At 38.6% G+C, this 24,802-nt stretch overlaps 1 protein-coding gene across 1 annotated transcript in view; it reads right to left on the bottom strand.

Annotated features, from left to right (window-relative positions):
• CUNH1orf87 (chromosome unknown C1orf87 homolog) overlaps window positions 1–24,594 on the bottom strand; it is a 120,964-nt gene extending 96,370 nt beyond the window's left edge. Inside the window, 2 exon segments of the mRNA XM_029226996.1 lie at window positions 4,439–4,673; window positions 24,488–24,594. Of these exon segments, the coding sequence (XP_029082829.1) occupies window positions 4,439–4,673; window positions 24,488–24,594 (342 nt within the window).
• Window positions 24,595–24,802: the final 208 nt, after the last annotated feature.

Here is a 24,802-nt window from a genome sequence, read left to right as displayed (position 1 = left end):
TTGGGTCTTTGTTGCTGTGTGCAGGCTTTCTCTAGTTGCAGCGAGCGGGGGATACTCTTCGTTGTGGTGAAAGGGCTTCTCATCACGGTGGCTTCTCTTGTTACAGAGCATGAGCTCTAGGCACGTGGGCTTCAGTAGTTGTCGCTCAAGGGCTCTAGAGCGCAGGCTCAGTAGTTGTGGTGCACAGGCTTAGTTGCTCCGTGGCATGTGGGATCTTCCTGGACAGGGGATCAAACCCGTGTCCCCTGCATTGGTGGGCAGATTCTTAACTATTGGGCCATCAGGAAAGCCCCTCTTACTGTTTTAATAGTTTCTTCATTAGAAATTATGATAGTTTATATATATAATCTTACCATCTGAAAAGAGTTTTTCCTCCTTTTTAATTATTATGCCTGGGTTGCTTTCTCTTGTTTAATTATATTAGCTAATACCTCCAACATATAGTAAAACCCAGCAGAGATATTGGGTACTTTGACTTCTCCTGACTCTAATGTGAAAGCCTCTAGTGTTTCTCCATTAAATAATATGTTGGCTTTGGGTTAATATATAGAGAGACACACTTTGGAAACAAAAATGAATATTCTCAAGGAATTTAAAGACTCATGGAAGGAGATAGACAAGGAAACAAACTATTTTAATAGTATAATAACATCTGCCATATGCACAAATTGATGTAGATGTACCTTAGAAAAGGCAGTTTTGGTGGTGAGACAGTGATGTTTCTTGATAGACTTGATATCTGTGTTGAGACCCCGATGTAATTAGGAGTTAAATAGAGAAGGAGGGAAGAGAATTTCACATAAAAGTAATTGCATGGTCAAAGGATAGGAGATAAAAAAAAGCAGAACTCTATTTGGGACATAGAAGTTCAGTTTAGTGAAAGGTGGGGATTGAAGGGAAGTAGATAGTGAACAGAGTTGAGTCGGTACAGTAAGTCAAGGAGTTTGAATTTTCTACTAGGGCACTGACGATTAAACAATGGTGTTCAAGTGTTTTAAGTAGGGGCTACACTTGATCAGTGGTTTTGAAATTCCTCCTAAAAGAGGTAGCATATATATATCCGTGCCCCATTGGTGTTGTGCTTTGCCATGTGGCTTGCTTTGGCCAGTGGGATGTTAGTGGATATGACATAAGCAAAGACTTAAAATGTACTTGTGGTTGAGTAATGCAGTTGTGTTTGTCCTTTTGAAATGTTTCCATTACCATGAGAAGAGCTTGCCTTGAGGAGCCCATTGGATTCAGAACAATAAGAAAAACAGAGCAGACCTGAACCAAATCTGCAGTCTGGAGCCAAGCCTCGAAAATCCTACTGGAATAAGTAAAAGCTGTCTTACTCACATATGTGATGTGAACAAAAACGATTATTGTTATAAACCACTGAGTATTGGGCTTGCTTGTCTCACAGCATTATTACTACCACAGCTGACCAATAAAGAGAAGAAAGCATAACAAAATAAGTCCTGTTTTAAGATAATTAAAATCTTCCTACTGATGTGTAATGGTGGTCTGACTAGGATGATGGCAGAAGAAACAGAAGAGGACACTTTGAGAGACATAAAAAAGACGGAATTTAAAGTGCTCAGTGATTAGTTGGATATCAGAGTTAGGGATGGAGAAGAGGAAAGCATGCCCAGATTTCTTGCTTATGCAACTGGGAGAGTTGGGGGACCTTTCTGTGAGACACAGACCACAGGAAGAAGAGTAGGATCAAAGGTTTGGCTTTGAACTTGTTGGAGCTCAGCTGCCAATGCACAGTCAAGTGGAAATGTCCCTGACATCTGTCTATCCATCTGTAAAATGAGGATAACATCATGTGTCTCTACCTACCTCAACGGCTCTTGTGGAGAACAAACAAGATAAAACATGCAAAAGGACTTTGTAAAGAACATACTACCAATCAACTGTGATAATTATTAAAATTAAAACACTAACACTTTCATTTTCATGCTGCCAGATGCAAAAAGCACACTTTAATTTTATTTTTGAAACTGTGCTACTGAGTCTGTTTCTAGTTATACATTCTTTTTTTTATTTTTTGAGAGAAGACAGAGCTGATGCTTCTGAGAAGCAGTGTAAACAACATATATGTATTTTCAAAGACGTGGAAGGAGAGGACTTAGAGACAAAAGGTCCTAGGGCTGGCAGTGAGAAGAGCCAGGCTCTAACTGTGAGACCTTGAACTATCATTTAAGCTCTCTGGGCCTCTTATTCTTCATTTGTGAAATGAAAGTTTGTATTTGTTGATTTCTAAGCTACCCTTACTGTTCTTGGATACATGAAACTACGGATTCTCTTAACATTTTCAGCTTTACTTACCTCCTACTAATGATAGTCTTTAAATTTATCTGTAATTTAGAATAGAGTTTCATACTTGCCTGTCCCCACCCATGTTGGCTCAAGTCTCTATCAGCTACTTTTCTTTTAGAGCAAATTCAGCTGGTCCAGATTGCCTGTTACATCCCAGGCAGGAAGGCTTATTTTCATCTGTATATAAGGAATAAGGATCTAGAAGTTCTAATTGGTTTACTTCTTTCACTGTGGCAAGATTCCCTTTACCACTTAGTCAAGGTGGTAGTGAGGGTCTCTGTACCAGGCAACTGTGGCTGCCACTGGCCGCCCAGGACCATACACTCGGCAGACAGAACCAATTAGGCCCCCACTTCCTATGAGGTATTGCTGTGTTTGGTGGCTGGGTGTTAGCCCTGCTGAGCCTCCCATCAGAAACCTCCTTGAATACTGGGAGAGGAGGGACAAATCATCTCCCTCTGGCACTACAGAGCTAGCAAAGAATCCAGATTGTGGAGGTCCAAGAACAGCCTACCCAATGAACATTCTGCCTTTTACAATGGCTAATCCAGAAACTGTACCCCAAATGGGTAACTTGATGTGATAGGGTGAGTGCCAAGAAACAAAATTTCATTTATAAGAGAAAAACTAGAAGTGACTTAAATGCCCATCAATAAGGGATTAGTTAAATGAGCCATGTTATATCCATATAAAAGAATGAATACAGTTTGGGGATTAAGGACCTAGAACCTGGGCCTCAACTGTGGCTCTGCCACTTCTCAGCCTTATGACCTGGGCAAGGCACTTGACCTCTTTGTTTTTCAGTTCCTTCATATATGATCTGAAGATAATAAGAGTTCCTACCTCATTGGGTGCTTGGGGAGTAGTAAATTAGTTAATATATGTAAAGAGCTTAGAATAGTGCCTGGCACATAGTAAATGCTATATAAGTGTTAGTTCTGATTATGACTCTCATAGAGACAATAAACATGATGCTTAGGATGAATTTTTTGAAGCTGGGGGAGAATTCTTGATATGAAGTGAATAGACCAGGATAATAAAGAGTATATACATAATGGTTCATATTCAGTGTCCATGCATGGAAGAAAGAAGAGAAAGAAATATACCACTATTTGATTGAGTTTTAATTTCTTCTTATTTATATTCTTCCATTTTACAAAATTTCTACAAGAGTATATAATATTTTATAACTAGAAGGATCAATAAAAATTTTAGGAAGGAAAAAGAGAAGTCCCCAGTGTTTGAGACCTTGCAGAACATGGTCTGAGGTCCATTGGTGGACTGGTAACCACTCCAAAGTTTAATCTTTGCAGAGTTCTCATGAGCAAAAGATCCCAAATCCACAGGATTTTATATTCTCATGACTGGAAACTAGTGAGCATCTGAGTGATTTAGTAAGGGCTATTAAAATTATAAACTAAAAATAGTTATGTTAGAGTTTACTGCAGACTCTAAGTCAGTATTCTACTAAAATGTCTGGCTGTTACTTCATGCTTGGCAGTACTGCAAAACTCCTCTATATGTCGGTTTAATTGCAACTTCAGCAATTTTTGGAAATGGTACTTTGTTACCAATGAATCATTAGTTTGTCTTGATTTGGGTCCAGTTTTCAATTGCTGCTACTCTTGCTTTTTAATTACAAAGTAATAATCATTTAGATTCATCATTACCAAGTTAGTTTGTTGTGGATTGTTTGGTTGATTCTTAACAGAGTGCAGTGATAATATATTTATATCAAGATAGTTTAAGGCTGATAATTTTTTGATGTCTAGACATATTTCATTGGATTTTGAATATAAATGATCTTTTCCTGTAATGTTAAAGCAGACGAACCCTCCCCCTCTAGCACACCCCAAATTTGCATGTATGGTGACATCACTGTATAACTATCGCTGAGTTAGTCACAGATAGAACAGGTTGACCAATTCAGTTAGTGGTCAGCAAAGATGCAATATACAAAATGACCTTAAAATTCATTTTCAGATGAAAAAAAATGATTCTAATTCTATCTGATGCAAAATGTGTTAATTACCATTAGTAGAAGCATGTGTTGGTGTGAGTCTATGTTTCCAACCTAACTCTCAATTTTCCTAGCCAATTACCAAGAAAAGTTCAGGTATTTGTTACTCACTTGGCCATCCAGAAATCTGCAACTGAGTGCTCCCGTTAGGAGTTTCTGGTTGTCCTCTGGTTTCTGGTTTTTCTCTGGGTGCTTGCTCTTTTCCACATCATCTGGGTCATAATTGATTTGATGATCTATGGGATTAGTAGAAGCTGGGGGGTCTCTGCTAATCTGCTTTGCAGTACCAGACACTGATTTCTGGAGTACTGTTTGAGTTTCTGCCTTCAAGTTCTCATTCTCCTTGCTGGGAAGAAACAGTTTTGCACTTTGTTACTCAGGGCAGACTCCATCTGCACTAGGCTGGCATAAGCAAAGTAAGGTATTAGTATGGCGTTGGGAACATTGGTAACTTAGCATGGCGTAATGAAGAAGTAAACATTGGTTATTTGTCTAGGGATCATTTACCATAGAGAGACCACGTTATTCTCTTCTCAGGCTTTATCTTCCATATACTCATAAGCTGTCCATCTGCTCCAAAACCCTTACTGTAAGAAACGGCAGTGTCAAAGATGAACCGTAAAGGTTATCACATATCTTTTTTACTTACAAGTCTAACAGGTATTTCCAGTGTTTGCAACTAGAAAAGGAAGAAAGTCAAGGCAGTTTGCCAGCTCCAGTTCTGCTCTATGTCTCTCCTTAATTGCCTCACCGTGAGGCTTCTTTTTCTCTCAGTAGTCTTCCATTTAATTTTAATATTAAATATAGAGGGAAAAAAAAACCTGTAGGAAATTTAAATAAAAAACAAAAATCTAAAAATTATTCAACGTTGTTTAATAACTAAAGACATAAGTCAAAACAATTACAAGGTATTGTTTTATTTGTTTATTTTATTTTATTTTTTTAAGTATTATTTATTTTTTAAATATTTGGCTGCATTGGGTCTTTGTTGCTGTGAGCGGGCTATTTTCTGGTTGCGGTGAGTAGGGGCTACTTTTCATTGTGGTGCACGGGCTTCTTATTGTGGTGGCTTCTCTTGTTGTGGAGCACAGGCTCTAGGCGCGCAGGCTTCAGTAGTTGTGGCATGCGGTCTCAGTAGTTGTGGCTTGCGGGCTCTAGAGCACAGGCTCAGTAGTTGTGGCACATGGGCTTAGTTGCTCTGTGGCATGTGGGATCTTCCCAGACCAGGGCTTGAACCTGAGTCCCCTGTCCCTTGCATTGGCGGGTGGATTCTTAACCACTGCGCCACCAGGGAAGCCCAAGGCATTGTTTTAAATATAGAAAACTTCTTTGGAAATAAGAAAAACAAATGCTCATGGTCACATAAATAGATATAATTCTTATAGTGGATGACCAGACTAAACATGTTAAGAGTCAGGAACTTGAAATTTTTAACCTAGTAAATCAATGCAGAAAAAGAAAAATTTAAAACTCTAAGTATTTTTTAATAGATGGATGTGTTGAGTATTTCATTCTATGTTCATATGAGAGAATGTATGGAGCCATTAAAATAGTTATGAATAATTTTAATGACAAAAGAAAATGTCTACTTATACAAATAAATGAAAATATATAATTATCTTAACTATAAATTCATGTATAGATATATATGTGTTCATGTGTTAGAGTACATAGTATATCTAGAAGGAAATGTCAGAAGTAAACAGTAAGTATCTCCTAACAGAAGTTAGGATATTGCATTATGCTATATTATATCATATTATATCTTATAAAACTATTATTCTAAATTTCCTACATGAGGAAATGTTATTTTATTATCAGGAAAAATAAATTTAAAAATAGCTATGCCTTAAGCAGAACACTCTATGACATAAATCACAGCAAGATCCTTTTTGACCCACCTTCTAGAGTAATGGAAATAAAAACAAAAATAAACAAATGGGACCTAATGAAACTTCAAAGCTTTTGCACAGAAAAGGAAACCATAAACAAGATGAAAAGACAACACTCAGAATGGGAGAAAATATTTGCAAATGAAGCAACTGACAAAGGATTAATCTCCAAAATTTACAAGCAGCTCATGCAGCTCAATATCAAAAAACCAAACAACCCAATCCAAAAATGGGCAGAAGACCTAAATAGACATTTCTCCAAAGAAGATATACAGATTGCCAACAAACACATGAAAGGATGCTCAACATCACTAATCATTAGAGAAATGCAAATCAAAACTACAATGAGGTATCACCTCACAATGCTCAGAATGGTTATCATCAAAAAATCTAGAAACAATAAATGCTGGAGAGGGTGTGGAGAAAAGGAAACCCTCTTGCGCTGTTGGTAGGAATGTAAATTGGTACAGCCACTGTGGAGAACAGTATGGAGGTTCCTTAAAAAACTAACAATAGAACTACCATACGACCCAGCAATCCCACTACTGGGCATTTACCCGGAGAAAACCATAATTCAAAAAGAGGCACATACCACAATGTTCATTGCAGCTCTATTTACAATACCCCAGAGATGGAAACAACCTAAGTGTCCATCATCGGATGAACGGATAAAGAAGATGTGGCACATATATACAATGGAATATTAGCCATAAAAAGAAATGAAATTGAGTTATTTGTAGTGAGGTAGGTGGACCTAGAGTCTGTCATACAGAGTGAAGTTAAGTCAGAAAGAGAACAACAAATACCTTATGCTAACACATATATATGGAGTCTAAAAAAAAAAAAAAAAGGTTCTGAAGAACCTAAGGGCAGGACAGGAATAAAGACGCAGACATAGAGAATGGACTTGAGGACATGGGGAGGGGGAAGGGTAAGCTGGGACGAAGTGAGAGAGTGGCATGGACATATATACACTACCAAATGTAAAATAGATACCTAGTGGGAAGCAGTCGCATAGCACAGGGAGATCAGCTCTGTACTTTGTGACTACCTAGAGGGGTGGGATAGGGAGGGTGGGAGGGAGATGCAAGAGGGAGGTGATATGGGGATATATGTATATGTACAGCTGATTCACTTTGTTATATAGCAGAAACTAACACACCATTGTAAAGCAATTGTACTCCAATAAAGATGTTAAAAAAATAAATAAAATTAAAAAAAATAGCTATGCCTTATGCCTAGATGGTTGTATAAATTTTAGCTCTTGTTATTGACACAGTGGAAAGGACCCATTTTAAAGCATGTCATGTTATGTGAGCATAAAACAATTGCTACAATACTTGTTTATTTGAATAAGGCCAAGATTTGATGTATGTATATTTTTTACATTAATTCTCTTAGTCATGGCAGCATGAGAAACAAAGAAGGCTTAAGAAAGAACTCTGAGGAACACCTACATTTACAGAGGGAAGAGCCCTAAAAGGAGATTTAGAAGAAATTCTAAGTAAGGTGGAAGGGAAACCAGGAGAATGTGGTCTCACAGCAAAGTGAAGAGAATGTTTCCAGAGAGAGGGCATAGTCAACAGTGTCATGTGCTGCTGAGAAAGATGAGTCGTGAAAAGTGTCCGTTGAGTTAAGCCATAAGTACGTCATCAGGAATCTTGATAAAGGGAGCTTCCTGAGGTAACAGAGGTGGACACTAGAGTGAAGTGGGTTGAGGTAAGAGGGGAGACAAAAAGCTAAAGGTAGGAAGTATAAAGACCTCTGTGAAGAATTTTGGTTGCAAGAGAAGAGAGCGATGGGGTGGTGACTGGAGTGCAATGTTGATTTCAGATAGGGCTTTGTTATTATTATGTTTATCTCCAAAATATACAAACAGCTTGTACAACTCAACAACAAAAAAACAAACAACCCAATCAAAAAATGGGCAGAAGACCTTAATAGATATTCCTCCAAAGAAGACATATAGATGGCCAGTAGGCACATGAAAAGATGCTCAACATTGCTAATTACTAGAGAAATGCAAATCAAAACTACAATGAGATACCACCTCACACTGGTCAGAATGGCTATCATTAAAAAGTCTACAAATAAGAAATGCTGGAGAGCGTGTGGAGAAAAGGGAACCCTCCTACACTGTTGGTGGGAATGTAAGTTGGTGCAGCCACTATGGAAAACAATGTGGAGGTTCTTCAGAAAATTAAAAATAGAATTACCATATGGTTCAGCAATCCCACTCCTGGGTATATACCTGGACAAAACTATAATTCAACAAGATACATGCACATCTATGTTCATAGAAGCACTATTCACAACAGCCAAAACATGGAAACAACCTAAATGTCCATCAATAGAAGAATGGATAAAGAAGATGTGGTAAATATATACAATGGAATACTACTCATTCTTAAAAAGAACGAAATAATGCCATTTGCAGCAACATGAATGCAACTAGAGATTATCATACTAAGTGAAGTAAGTCAGAAACAGAAAGACAAATACCATATGATATCACTTATATGCGGAATCTAAAATATGGCACCAGTGAACGTATCTACAAAACAGAAACAGACTCACAGACATAGAGAAGAGACCTGTGGTTGCCAAGGGGGAGAGGCGTGAAGGAGGGAAGGACCGGGAGTTTGGGATTAGCAGATGTAAGCTATTGTATATAGAATGAATAAATAACAAGGTCCTACTACTGTGTAGCACAGAGAACTATATTCAATATCCTGTGCTAAACCATAAGGGAAAGGAATATAAAAAAAAGCATGTCTCTATGTGTATCACTGAGTCACTTTGCTGCACAGCAGAGATTGGCTCAACATTGTAAATCAACTATACTTCAATTAAAAAAACCCAAAATTATAAAAAAGAAACTAAAGACAGTAGGGACTTTAACATATTTAAATGAAGAGCTGGGACTTCCCTGGTGGCACAGTAGTTAGGAACCAGCCTGCCAATGCAGGGGACACAGGTTCTATCCCTGGTCTGGGAAGACCCCACGTGCTGCAGAGCAACTAAGCCTGTGTGCCACAACTACTGAGCCTGTGCTCTAGAGCCTGCGAGCCAAAACCTCTGAAGCCCGCATGCCTAGACCCCGTGCTCCGCAACAAGAGAAGCCACCGCAATGAGAAGCCCACTCATAGCAATGAAGAGCAGTTCCCGCTCACCACAACTAGAGAAAGCCCGCGTGCAGCAACGAAGACCCAACGTAGCCATGAATAAATAAAAAAATAAATAAACAAACAAAAAATAAATGAAGAGCCAACTGACCAAAGGAGAGGATATCATTGATTAAATAAGGTGAACCCTGACAAAGTAAGATCTCTGAGAGAACAGAGATAGAAATGAAACTTCAGGGTGGGGAAGTAGGAAGATGAGTGAGGATGTAGGCAAATTTTAACATTTGGCGACAGGAGACTGACCAAATTGCTGACAGCTTGAATTTTCTCTTTGACATACAAGGTATGGTTACCTGTTGGGTCTCAAGAAAGGAAATGCTGGGGTAGGAAGTCTGAATTAAGGACATACGGCCTGACATAGCTTCTATAAAGAGTGGAAGATAGCTGATCAGAAAAATAAGGAAGGTTGGCTGGGCACAACTGAGCAGCCACTGAAGGTTGGAGACCATGGATTTTGCAGCATCAGTTGGAGAGGGCACATGCCCAGTAGTCCTTGTGGAGATGCAAGGAAGGCAGACAGCAGGGCTCGTCCAGGGCTGGGGCTTTGCCAGACAGGTGCAATCAAATGGCAATACAGCAAGATGGGAATGCTAGAAGAAAAGTGTATATATAACACATAGTTCTTGCAATGAGAGAAGACATATAACATATGGTCCCTGACCTCAAGAAATTTCATTTCATTTTGCTGTCCAAAAATAACAGAAATAATGTTAACAACTGGTATAAACTTGCTTCTAGAAGTCAGGGTAGTGGTTATCTTTGGGGGGAGGTATAAAGTCCAGAAGGGAACGTCAGGGGGCCTTCTAGGATTTTGGTACTATTCTGTTTCTGGATCTGGATGTCTGACGCAAGGGTAAATCAGGTTTGTGAAAATTCAGTGAGTGATATACTTGTAATGTGCACTTTTATATATTACATAGGTATATTTCTATAAAGTGTTAAAAGAAATTGGTATAAAATTTACATAAATAATATGAAATCTACCTAGTTGGTATATAAATAAATGTCAAGTGAATGTTACAAAGAATCAGTGTTATTTGAAGTTCCTAAGAAAGATAAGTAACTATGGTTTGCAATGGTTGCAAAAATAATAGTATTACTGGGCTTCCCTGGAGGTGCAGTGGTTGAGAGTCCGCCTGCCGATGCAGGGGACACGGGTTCATGTCCCGGTCCGGGACGATCCCACATGCCGCGGAGCGGCTGGGCCCGTGAGCCATGGCCGCTGGGCCTGTGCGTCCGGAGCGTGTGCTCCGCAATGGGAGAGGCCACAACAGTGAGAGGCCCGCATACCGCAAAAATAAAATAAAATAAAATAAAATAATAGTATTACTGAGTATTTAGCTACATGGCAGCCACATTATAGCCATTTACAAACATTCTTTTATTTAATCTTTAGATCAACCCTATGGGTAGGTACTCGTATTACTTTCATTTTAGGATGAAGAAATTAAGGTTCCGACAGTTCACGCGATTTGTCCAATTCTACATAGATACATCCACAGGGTCTAAGTCTTCTTGATTGCACCTTGATTGTTCCGAGTCAGGAAAGGATCCATGGAAGTTAGGGAATATGTGAGGAACAGAAATTAGAGGACGAGGCATGCAGGAAGTGCAGGATTAAAAAGCAAAAATGGTCCTGGGGCAGACAGTTAACTCTTCTGGATGAAGGCAAGGGGGATGAATCATCTTTGCTTTAATCACCTTCAAAATCATTTTGTGGGCAGTCTCAGGACAGAATTGCCCAAGAAATGTTAAATGTAACTGTCTGTTAAAACAGCCACAGTAGATGTAAAATCAAAAATGACCTGTTAACTCTGTTCAAAGTAAAAGCTGTTTTTCTTTTTTTTAAAACAAACAACATACATAGCACTTTAAAATTATGAGAAAGACTCCCTAGCTGAGAAATGGCATGTGTCTGCTATTAGCACAATTCGTCAACAGGCATTTGTGGTTATGTTGTTCACAAACCCACAGTTCTTTCTTCTAGGCTTGTGTGCTATCTACCTGCAGTATTGAAAATAGAAATTTGCCATTTCAAAGGAAGGAAAAAAATGTCATCAATACTGTCTAGGAAGCAAGACACAGCTAGCTTCCTCATATGTACTGCTAACCTCAGCTGCTGCTCTCAGGGATGCTGTGAAGGGTTTAGTGTCATCTGGGAACTATGGCAATTAGGAAGGATGACAGTAATGCTAGATGATAAATAAATGAGGAGAAAACTGTCCAATTGTTCCCTTTCTCACACTAGGCTCTTCCTGCAAATCAGCCCTTTAGTGCCACCCTTTTGTAGAGCTCAGAGTCTCAGGATTAGAAAGAAACATTGCAAGGGTGTCTAGTAGCATCCTCTGCCCAAAGCAATGTACAGATCCCACACTGGCCCCACCTCCCATGCAACTCCATCTCACCAGATCTCACATTTGATTTGGATTACACCCCTCGTGAGAACATCAACTCGCAAATGGAGGACCCAGGGGGCTCAGCAGAAAGGTCACCAGATGCCATCTTAAAGGTCTGCCAGCCTTGGCAGAGGTTCAGTGCTGCCAATTTCCAACTGCATACCATCTAACAGGCCTCAAAGCCTCTGGAGAAGACAGTCCGGAGTGTGCCAACACAGTGAACGGGGATCTAATTTCAGTAAATGAAAGCATGTTCTTGTTTGGAAGTAATAACAGATAATTGGCACAACCAGGCTTTTCTCTTTTAAAAAGACAACAACAAAATAAAAAATAAAGTGGGACTGGGGAGGGGACTGCAGCTGAAAATCTCACCAAACTCCATGGGGAAGCTGAAACGTAAAGCCTGTGCTAATGTAGCAAATGTTGTTGTGATGAAATGTGAGGGTTTTTTCCTCTTCTTTTTTTTTTTTTTTTTTGTTTACTCCCTGGAGCCATCCATATACTATTATCATTGATGTTTAGTCTTCAGAAAGATTTTTAAAGTACATTAATTCCCAAACCCATGCCCAAATTATTTCTTTGTCATTGTAATTATGCTAGCTAAAATGTCCTAAATGCTTATTTCTATGTGTCAGCCACTGTGTATAAGTTCACATAAATTATTTCACGTTATTCTAATAATCCTGAAAAGTAGGTATTATGATCATCATTGTACAGATGAGAAAAAAAATCATAAGAGAGATTAAGTAAATTGCTCATTGATAAACTGATAATAAGTAGAGATCTAGGGCTCAGACCCAGGTCTGTATGGCTCCAAAGCGTGTACTCCTTCCTCCACATTTCTCCTCAACTTCATACCCATAATAAAGAAACTGGCTACTGTTAAACAAGAGGATTTTGATTCTCTTTTAAAATGTTAATAAAAAATAATGTATATAGAAGTACCTAGTCCATCTTCTAACCTAGGCTTATAAAGTCCCTCTCAGAACACCCAAGTGGCCATCCTTCAGCTTTGGTTTGTACCTTCTCAGGGACAAGGGATTCATAACATTCCCAAAGTTATTTCCAAAGTATCCCACATCTCTCTTCATAGCATTGAGCCACATTCTGACAACAATGAAAATAACCAAAGTGTATTTTTCATGGCATTTTTCACTATACTACTTTACAGAATGAGAATAGTTTCTCAAATTGGGGCCATTTTGGCTGCAAAATTAGTAACCAGTTCAATCACCAATTGTTCTTTGGTATGACTTACTCCTCCCCTCCCCCTTTTCTTTTCTTTTTTAATTGAGGTATAGTTGACTCACAATGTTATATTAGTTTCTGGTTACGGCACAGTAATTCACTATCATTATAGATTTTACTCCATATAAAGTTATTATAAAATGTTGGCTATATTCCCTGTGCTGTACATTTTATACATGTTTTATACCTAGTTGTTTGTACCTCTTTGTCCCCTTCACCCATTTGCTCCTCCCCCAACCCCTCTCCTCTCTGGCAACCACCAGTCTGTTCTCTGTAACTGCGAGTCCCTTTCTGTCTTGTTATATTCATTTGTTTTATTCTTTAGCTTCCACATATAAGTGAAAACATACAGTATTTGTTTTTCTCTGTCTGACTTATTTCACTAAGCATCCAGGTCCATCCGTGTTGTGATAAATGGCAAAATTTCATTCTTTTTTATGGCTAAGTAATATTCCATTGCATATATAATGTTCTTTATCCATTCATCTGTTGATGAACATTTAGGTTGCTTCCATATCTTGGTTACTGTAAATAATGCTATGAACATTGGGATGCACATATCTTTTCCAATTAGTGTTTTCATATTCTTCAGATAAATTAACTCACAGAAGATGATATGCCAACATACCTACTCTTCTGAAACCTTCTTTTTACATGTAAGTCCAATTCTACAGCATTAGGCATATTTACACCATGGGTGTTTTCTTCTGTTTTACTTGTTTTTTAGCTATGCATTATTACCTTCTTAGGGTTGCAGTGAGCATCCAATCCACTCACTGTCTTCAGGTTGTGTTGTCTTCAAAGATCTCACAGTTAAGTGGGAAAAGCAGACATTTAAACAGAAAATTATAATATAATGTGATAATTGAAAAAATGGAGTATGTAAAAAAAAGATATAGAATCACAGAGGGTTGTCAAACCAAATCTGCTTAAGAGGAGTGGAAATGACTCCATGAAGGAATTGATTTATAAGATAGCAGGTGAAAGAGAAAGTAAGAGGTGGGAGAATATTCCAGATAGAATGAAGGGCTTGTTCTTGGAGAAAAAGACAGTGATTGAACTTCAGACCACCTGAGGCGGGTAAGAATTGTGTAGGGTGCTGGATAATAAGATAGAAACTTGGGTCACTCTGAACTTATTAAATCAGAATTTCTGAGAGCAGGACAAGAAAATTTATATTCTTATCAAACACTTCAGATGATTCCTATGTACACTGAAGTTTGAGAAACAATGGCATAGACAATGAAAAAGGAAGGTCTTTTCCATAGTTGTGCAAAATGTACAAATAATTTCAGGCAGTGGCTAAGGACGTGAGCTATATGTCCAAGACACCTGGTTTTGAGTCCTAACCCCCAACATAACTTGTGTGATTTTGATAAGTTATTTCACATCTCTAATTTTCAGTTTCTCATCTGTGAGATTAGAAAAATAATACTTATCAAGATAAGATGTATAAAATATTTAGCACCGAGCCTGGGTTCCCAGTCAGCCCATGACAAATGGTAATTTTATTTTAGTCCTAAGTTAAAGTGCTATCTCCTTTATCAACACCTTTCTCATCACCCAAGTACAGAAGGGGTGCTCTTTCCTTTGGATCCCCAAACTTTCTTTGTTGATAGGTAAAACTAAAGTTTGAAGGATCAACATTTCACAGTTCATAGGAACTGAGGAAAATCTATTTAAACAGATAAAAAGACAGAGTTCATGTAATCTCTCCTACCACCTTGTTATTTACTAATAATAGTAAATACAAGTTATAGAAATCACCCACTTTAAAAAAAAAGCAGATTAATTCATATTTAAAATCTGCTCTGATAAAGCACAATTCTTTGGAATCACATTCCTTAATTTTACAGAAAAAAAAAAACCCAAAAACCCCAAACATTGTTGTATCAAAGTGTCCTCAGGTGAATTATACCCAGGAGCTGGCCAGACTGTGCTGTTTTTAAATCTTTGAGCCAACAATTTCAACTATAGGCTTGAAATTGAATGTTCTTTGCACTTGCGTTCTCCCCTGTTTCTAAGCAAGATAATTGTGCAACTGCCTGGCCTCTTCATCAATTATCTCCGTGCTTTAAGGCACAGCTCTGAGCCAGGTTTTCCATCCATGCTCTGAGATCCTCGAACGGCTCCTACAGTTCTTCTCTCTCTGTAACATGTTCTGGATACATCTGCAGGGTCTATGGGAACAAGGAGCAATAATGATTGCTATAGGGGTTTTGTTTAATTAGATTGAACTAAATCAGTGGTATGTAAAGAGACCATGGATTTGAAAAGTGTACTATAGGAAAGGAGGGGAGGAATGAATAGGCAGAGCACAGGATTTTTAGGGCAATACTACTCTGTCTGATACTATAATGGTGAATGCGTGCCATTATACATTTATCCAAACCCATAGAATGTACAACACCAAGAGTGAACTTTAAAGTAAACCATGGACTTTCAGTGATTATTATGTGTCAGTGTAGGTTCATCAATTATAACCAATGTACCACTCTGGTGAGGGATGTTGATAATGGGGAAGACTACGCATGTGTGGAGGCAGGAGGTATATGGGATGTCTCTATACCTTCCTTTCAATTTTGCTGTGAACTTAAAACCGCTGTAAAAAATAAAGTCCTAAAAAAAGTGTACTGCATAAAAATAAATCTGTGCTTTCTCAAAATTATAAGTGGTTAAACTATATGTGGCAAGGTATTATGTTATCTCTTTATAGAAAGTTTCCCTGTACGTATACAAGAACTTATGTTTTGTTTTGCTCTTAAACCAAACTAGGATTATACAGTTTTGTGATCTTTTAAAATTTTTCCAGTTGACAATATAATGTGGATACCTTACGCATCAATGTTTATGTATCCACAAGAACATTTAAAGTGTCTAGATAGTATTTCATTGTATAGAGATACAAGAGTTTATTTAACTAGTCCTCTATTATTTGGGAACATTTACTGTTCTCAAATTTTTACTAGTTTAAATATTGCTTCTCTGCTGGACATTCTCCTTTTCTCCGACTTCCTTGCGTCCTCATCCACCCTGAGAAGCTGACCTTTGTGGACTGATCAGCTGGTCAGCTCCCATGTCTTCTGATTCCGGCCCTGGCAGGAGACTGGTTCTCCCTGCAAGAGTGTCTCAAGCTACTTGTGTCTTCTGCCCAAAGGTCATGATTTTCTCCAGGTGGCCTGAGTTACAGAATGCTTCCATCTCAATAACATTCCCCTTTTCCTATCTCTGCAGACCTTGCAGCTGCTAGCCCATGATTCCTGTATTATATCTTGCAATTCTTTTACTCTTGTAAACAAATCCTCCTTGAATCATCCTAATTTGAGTTATGTAATCTGTTTCCTACTGGACCCAGACTTGTATATGCTTGTGTACATTTTTGAAACCAAACCATTACATCTACCCATAATTATTTCCACAGAATTGATTCACAGGTGGTGATTTGATGCCAAAGTACATACACTTTTAAGGCTTTTTATAATCTAAAAAATGATAGCATATGAGTACTCTTTTTCCTAAACCCTTGTTAACCTGGGTATTTCCATTATAAAAACATTTCCAATTTGATTGTTAGAAAATAATATCTCACTGTTGTTTAAACTTCTTTCATTACCACTCAGGTTAATTCCCCACCCCACTCCCCCAACCATACATATATATCTAGTGTTCATTTTTATTTCTTCTTTTGTGAATTGCCTGTCTAGATCTTTTGCCAGTTTTTGAAACTGGGCTGATCATCTTTTTCCTATTGATTTGTAAGGGCTCTTTATACATTAAGAGGATTAATTTTTTCCTGTCATATATGTTGTAAATAGTGTTTTGTTTTTGCCTTTTACTATTTATTATATTTTTGGAAGTGTAGAATTTCAAATGGTAAAGTAACAACTTTTACCTCACAGTCTCAAGATTTAAGATCAATGGCCACCTGTTTTTTATACCATTGATTTGACATTTACTCACATAAAGCCCTATACTCTAATTTAAAGCTCTATGCCTATGTCTTGGGCTGGAGGCATATGTCCCAAACAGTATCTCATGCTCCTTTTTACTTCTCACAGTGTCTAGAATAATAATAATAACTTAAAACCTATTGTAGGAGGTTAATAAAAAAGAAAAAAAACAGTGGAAAGGGCATAGGAGAAGTATGATTTTTAGCATATTACTTCATTTCTTTGAACTTGTGAAAACATAGACAATTGTTTGTGCTCTGATGTCGTTCTGTTTTAGGGACAGATTGAGTTCATGGATAGTAAGGTAATATGTAGATTATATAGCAAGAAATACAATAAACAAAGATAAAGTATTACAATTAGTTATTTCTTAAAAAAAAAAGAATAAGTAGGTATTTGAATTTTTAAATCACTAAGTTTATCCAGGCTTTATGTAGGGACTATAATTGATTATTGCTACCATCTCCTGCCTGGATTACCATAATGACTCCCTAAATGGTCTCTCTCATTTTACTCATGCCTCTTCCAGTTTATACTCCACTCAGCAGCCAGAACCATCCTTTAGAAAGCATAAATTCGATTGTGTCCTCCACTGCTCTCAATTTTCCCATGTCTTCCCATTCTACATAGAACAAATCCAGAGTTCCTACCAGGGACCACATGGCCCATGATCTGAGCCCCTAGGGCCTCCCTGATCTCATTTCCTATGCCCCTCCCCTTGTTCACTAGCTTCACCAACTCTAGCTTCCTTGCTCCATAGTTTACTCTCTGTGTAGAACTGTGGAGGCACGGGGATGGTGATGAACACCTGTGGTGTCGCTTGGTACAGACTGACTCTCATGGGTGGAAAATCAGCAGCTACGCAGCTGCCCTGATCTCTGGGTGCTGTGCTCCTGGGAAGTGACACTTTGGCACTTTGTATGAAGCAGGCATAAGGCAACCTAGTACCAAAAAAATCTGCTTAGACTCCAGATGCTCAACTTAGGTGCTATTTGTAGCAGTTGTTGGGGAAAGCCAAATGTTCAATATCTGGAGAACTTGGGGTCTGTGGGAAGTTGCAGCCTCTTCTTCTGGGGCAGGAGAGGGAAGAAGAAACTACTAGTTTTATGGAAACTTGGAATCTGGTGAGCCACACCCACTGGGATAGAGTTGGGCTAGTCTTAGCCAGCTTACTGCTAGTTAACCATGGATAAGTCTCATTGGGTAGTTCTGACTCATCTCTACACAGTCTCAGTTAAATGCCATTTGCTTAGAGATGCCTTCTGGAAACATCCCTTGTGATTCCACATACCCTTATGACCCTCCTCCATTTTTCCTCATTGCACTATCCTCACTCAAATGATCATTGTTTACCTGTTTGTTGTATGTCTCCCATCACTAGAATTTTAGGTAACCTGCTGTGTCCCTAAGGCTTGACACTCAGCAAGTACTCAATTAATGTTTGTTAACTGAAAAGATGTCAATTCCATATATGCATTAATTTCTAAAACTGTTAACATTAACACTTTAAAAGAGTTCAAGAAACTCAAAAATATTGTATTAATGTGAAGGGCTTTGAGGGATTAAAAAGTGACAGAATATGGGCTCCATGAGAGTCATGTGGAAAAATAAAGAATTTTATGTTTATTGGCTCTAAACATCAATGTACATTATTACAAATATTTGCTATTCTTTCCCATAACATCTCGGAGTCAGCTTACCCCGTGCTTAGCAATTCTATACCAACAGCAATGTAACTATGGAATAAAATGCTTTGGGTCATTGATTCTTGGCATGGGAAGGAACTATAGAGTCCAACTTTATTCACCAGAAGCATCTCTACTCACAGGAGTTTCTTGAAAGGGACCCAATTCCTCTTTTATTTAACAACTCAATTCCCAGATTCTATAAATGTTCCCCTAGGCCACATGTCACACCCTGGAGCTTCCATAATGCCACCTCTTTAGTGCTTGCACCTTTAGTGTGCCAGGATCCCTCCTAAAATGTGGCATCCAGGATGAAGCATAGTACTCCCAGGTGACAGGTCTAGTTCTGAGTATGATGCCTGCCTCCTGCCCCACCCCCCATTCCTCGACACCTTTGGCTCATGCTGAGCTTAAACCCAAGTGTACAGGGGAAAACCCTCCATTTTATTCTCCACTCTACTCTCTACTACTACCACACACTACTGGTCATCAAATATGTGTGGGTTTTCCCCACTCTAAGCAGTTCTTTGACATCAGCTGAGAGTCCTACATTTCAATTCCGTTCTGACACTATCTACCTGGAGTTAGCACTGATGCCACAGGTTAAGGGCTCAGTCACACAAGACTGCCCTGCCCCCTTCAGTTGTCAGTCACAAGTCCAGGTTGTTACCTATATTTCTGACAGGGTGGCTATAAGTTAGGATTCCCACAATTCCCTCCTCAGGTTTGATGAATTTGCTAGAGTGCCTCACAGAGCTCAGGAAAACCATTTACTTGCTAGATGACTGGTTTACTGTAAAAGGATACAACTCAGGGACAGCCAGATGGAAGAGATGCAGAGGGCAAAGTATTTGAGGAAGGGCATGGAACTTCCATGCATTCTACAGACATAACACCCTCCCAGCACATAGATGTGTTCAGCAGCCTAGATGCTCTCTGAACCCCATACCTTTGGGATTTTTAGGAGGCTCCATCATGTAGTTATGATCAATCATTCACTCAGTCTCCAGCTTCGCTTCCCTCGAGGAGGATAGTGTGGTGTAAGGCACTGAAAGTTCCAAGCTTTTAATCATGGCTTGGTCTTTCTCGTGACCAACCTCCATCCTGGAGCCACCCAGGATCCCACCAAGAGTATCCTCATTAGAACAAAAGATGCCTTATCACTCAGGAAATTCTTAGGGCTTTAGGAGCTTTGTGTCAGGAGCCAGGGTCAAAGATTAAATAGTAGAACAAATGATACTCCTAGTACTCTTATCTCTTAGGAAATTGTGAGAGTTTTAGGAGCTCCATGCCAGGAGCTGGGTGGGAGCAGAGACCAGTATGTATTCTTTTTTTAAATTGAAAAATTTTTTTCATTTTTTATTTTCTGGCTGCACTGCACAGCTTTCGGGATCTTAGTTCCCCAACCAGGAATCGAACCCGGGCCCTAGGCAGTGAAGGCACGGAATCCTAACCATTGGACCGCCAGGGAATTCCCAGAGACCAGTATGTATTCTATTACTTCACAGCAAGTAAAACCCAAACATTTATTCTATATAATCACTTACATGTACCCTTATCTAAAGACATACTTTACATAGATTTCTCTTGATTTTATCTTGCTGGTTTTCGCTCATTTTCCTGCCAAGTCTTCCCAGCATTCTACTACTTACCTGTTTACTAAAGTGATTTGTCTATCTTCCTTCAGTTGGGGATTTCAAAAAATGTTGACTAAGAACAGGGTCACACATAAATCCTCTCAACCTCTCCACCTCCGACACATTGTGTTTACATCCATTGTTCAGTCACTACCAGGTTGGTATGTTGCCTATCTTAATACTATTCAGTCCAGAATTCTCTGCCTTATTTCAAGGCTTTGTGAGAAAAATGTGCCTAATGACTCACTGAAATTAACCAATACTGTGCTTTATGATTCCCTTCATCTGCACTGCAGTAACCTCATCAATAAAGAGAATGCAGTCAGTTTAGCATGCTCTGTTTTTTAGTCAACATGCACCAACCCTTAGTGACCATCACCTTTGTGTTTTGTTCTCACATCTAATATATTTAATTCTTTGGCCTGTAATTTTGCCAGGGATTGTCCACAAGCCTCAAGTTCTGTGATTTCATTACCAACTTTTATCTCCTTTTAGAAAATGAGATATTTGTCTCAAGTCAACTGGCATATGTTCTTCTGGATCAGCTATCAGATGACTCATCAGGGTTCCATAGTAATATCTTCATGTTATTTTAGCAACATGGGCCTTTAGACTTGTATTTAAAGCACTAAGAATTGTCTTTCTAGATCTTTCCTTTTCTTGGCATCTATTGTACTCTAATTCATTCATTAGGCTTTCAATATGTACAAGACTTTGCACTCAGTGCTGAGGGTACAGTTGTGCACACAGAATTTACAGGTAAATGAGGGGAACACAGAAATGCATAGGAAATTGTCAGAGTGCAATAATCCCTACGAATGCTATGGGAGCCCACAGAGGGAGGGAGGCAGGCAAATCTGAGGCTGGTGATGGTGGCACTTCATTAGATTTGCATTTTAAAAAGATGGTGCTAGCTATACTTGAGAATTGGGCTTCTCAAACACGAATGTTGCATAGGCCTCACCTGGGAATTTACAACAGTGCAGATTCTGACTCAGTATGTCTGGAGAGGGGCCTGAGAGTCTGCATTTCTAACAGACTCCCAGGTGAGGTTGATGTTGATGGTCCATAGACTATCCTTTGAGGAACAAGGATTCAGAGAGTGAATGAGAGAATGAGATTAGAGGCAGGGAGCAGGATTGGAAGGCTGGTGTAGGGATATATGAGGAAAACGATGATGGCACAAACTGAGGGACACCTGTTTTACTCTTTAAGCCTGTACCTTGATCTTTTTTGTGAAAAATATGTATTCTAAGTAGGCATTGAGTATTTTCTGTTCATCTCCTGTTAGTAAGTGTCCAGGCTTAACTAAAAAAAGATGGAGGGAGTGGTATTCCAGTCTTAATTCTTAATAAGTGGCCTGACTTTAAGTTCACTGAGGCCTCAGTTGTCTCACCTCATCTGTAAAATGGGAGACTGGTTGTTATGGGTTATGTGCCTCCCCGCCAACTCATATGTTGAAGTCCTAACCCCCAGTATCTCAGAATGTGACCTTATTTGGAAATAGGGTGACTGCAGATGTAATTAGTTAAGATGAAGCCATGCTAGAGTAGTAGAGTTATAAGCCAACTGACTGGTGCCCTTATGAAAAGAGGAAATCTGTACACAGAAACATATATAGGGAGAGGCAAGGAGAGAGACCTGGAACAGAAGGATCCTTCCTGGGCACCTCAGAAGGAGCAGGCCTCTGCCGACACCTTGGTTTCGGCTGACTAGTCTCCAGAACTGTGAGACAATACATTTCTGTTGGTCTAAGCTACCCAGTTTATGGCATTTTCATTCAGCAGCCCTAGCAAACTAATAGACTGATTTGTACCTTGAGGATCACTTCTCTGTCTGATATACTATCCATCTTTTCCACACATCCTATAAGAAATCTGAACTAAATGTGGTTATACGAGAATAGTTCTATTTTTCCATCCATTATTAATTTGTAATTTTTTTTAATCCAGATTTTCCTTATAGAGACTTCTTCTTCTTTTGGCTTTTACTTATGTTTCTTATGTACATTTTTTACTTATGGGCTCAATGATTTACCCCAAAGAAAACACCTTCTTGAAGCCCTGGCTGAAAGGTGTAGATGTAGCATGATTAAAATGTTTTTTAGAGTCAGACTTTGGAACATGCAAAGGCATGGTAGTGGTGGGTCTGTCTTTAACTCAGCAACAAGAAGCCTCTTGAGAGTTATTTATTTTTGAACCATACAAAAATATTTTAGGAAAGCTTGTTAACTGTCCTATGTCATTCCAGCAACAGTAACATCAAGTCCATAGAAACAGAAACAGAAAACTTATTTTAATATTAAAAAAATAGCAATTGTTTTATTGTCTGTGTCATAGAAGAAACAGAACTGTCTTTTATTTCCAATTAATGTAGTTGACGTAATGTACTCTTAATTCCTGAATCTAAAGTTTAAAGAATAAAGAGAAATAAATACAGGTACCTTCTTATAAGACAGATGGAATTTTTCTCTACTTTAAAAGGACAAGGATGCTTCCCCCACCTCCCACCCCCATTAGGAACGTATTAGACTCTGATACCCCTGGAAAAAGGAAGGGGTTGGGGATGAAGGGGTTAAATAAACAACCTCAAAGAGGAATGGAAATTAGTAGAATAGCAATGTCTTCCAGGTAGAAGGAGATTTGAGCAAGGCATTCCAACTGATCTTATTTACTTTTCTAGACAACGACTGGGATTTGTCAAGATCAGCAGATCTTGAAATAATCACTTATCACAGTATCTTAGTTTCTTCATCTACAAAACAGAGATAACCTGGCATAGAATATAAAAGGGATGCCAAGTGTTTCATAGAAAGAGATTTGATTTTTTACTTAATGTCTTTTATCCATGGAAAGATTTGCCTCAATAATAGTAGCAGAACCATTTATTAAGCACATTGAATATACTTCTAGGCACTGGAAAGATGTTTTGCATACTTTTTCGCATTTGATCCTCACAACAACCCTACTAGATAGATGGATTTTATCCCCAGTTGATAGAATCTGAGACCAGAGATGTTAACTCACTTTCTCAATGTCAAAAGTCTAGGAAGGCACAGAGCCAGGATTCAAACTCACATCTCTCAGGTCTGTAGGGATCTCAAATGTATGACTCACATGCTGCAAAGCTCAATTCCTGTGCCATGACAGACATTACTAATTGATTACAGTACTCACTTTGGAATCTCTTGGGGCAACCGTACTGATTGGTGGGGAGGTAAAGCCCATTTGCCCTTCTAAAGCCTATACTCCATAACAGTAGTCCTCATGGCCTCATCTTCAGGGATTCTGATTTAATAGGTCTTGGGTTGAACCCCACATCTTTATTTTTAAGGACTCTCTGGGTGATTCTGATGATAGCCAGGTTTGGTGTCCACTGCTTTCTGAACCTATGTTCAATGAGGTTAGATCTTTTTGTTTCTCTATTTTTTTGGTCTATGGGTTTCTGAAATAGAGGAAAGAACTAAGGAAATCACTTTAGGAGGGAAAGGCAATTATTAACGGGCTGCTATTTATGGAATATCTACTAGATGAAAGGCAGGGCTAGTATCTTCTTTTTCTTATGCAAACCACCAAAACTCTGGAAGGAAGAACTGGTCATACTTTTCTGTGCCAAACATCTAGAGAATTTTAGCGATATATGAATGTCCCCCTTCAAGTGTGACTGTGATGAGTTTAGAGGAAGAAAGCCCTCTTAGTTATGTTCTGAGAAGCACCTATTGGAGGAGTATGGATTATGAAGAAAAGTAAGTGAAACTCTTACAATTGATGACTCATTACCAATCCCACTCCTTTAATTCATAACAATTTGATTAACAACCTTCCCCTCTCCCTCCCCACCCCCCAAAAATGACTAAATGTGGTAGATTACAAACCTGATGAGAAGAAGCAGCAATGCTCCATTAATATTTATAAATGTCTCAATGCTTATATTTCCCATCTATTTAGAAAATCAGCCCAAGTAATTAAGGAGTATGGGGAATTACAAAGATGAAAACTTTAGGAAAACACCGTGCATAGAAGTTATCAACACTATTTTACTTTTACTGTTTCATCTTAATGACTTAATTTTCCATGGACAGCGTTTTTAAAATGTACATTTCTGGATTAAAGAAAAAACTTCATTATCATCCAAGCAAAACAGGTATTTTTCAAATAGTAAACTTACATCTTTGGCTTCTCCACAAGGTATCGAAAGTGTTTACTTCCAATGATTTTCACCATCATCTCAGGCATCGCATTTGATCCACGGGCAGTCTTCCAAACTGAAGACATAATTCTCAAAACCTCTTCAAATCCTTGGGGGTGGAAAATAAGTAAAACTCTTTCTCTGGATTTTCCACTAGGCAGCTGTAGCATCCTTGTCAATAATAACAACAACAATAATAATAGCGAGACCAAGTGCTTTACCTATATTATTATTTCAGTATTTCTAATAAAATCATGAGAAAGATACTCTTAATTACTATTATCATTCTTGTCT

Source organism: Monodon monoceros, unplaced genomic scaffold (genome assembly GCF_005190385.1).
Source record: "Monodon monoceros isolate NGI ecotype Baffin Bay Population unplaced genomic scaffold, NGI_Narwhal_1 Super_Scaffold_18, whole genome shotgun sequence".
Classification (NCBI taxonomy): domain Eukaryota; kingdom Metazoa; phylum Chordata; class Mammalia; order Artiodactyla; family Monodontidae; genus Monodon; species Monodon monoceros.
This window is presented reverse-complemented; position numbering and strand designations above follow the sequence as displayed.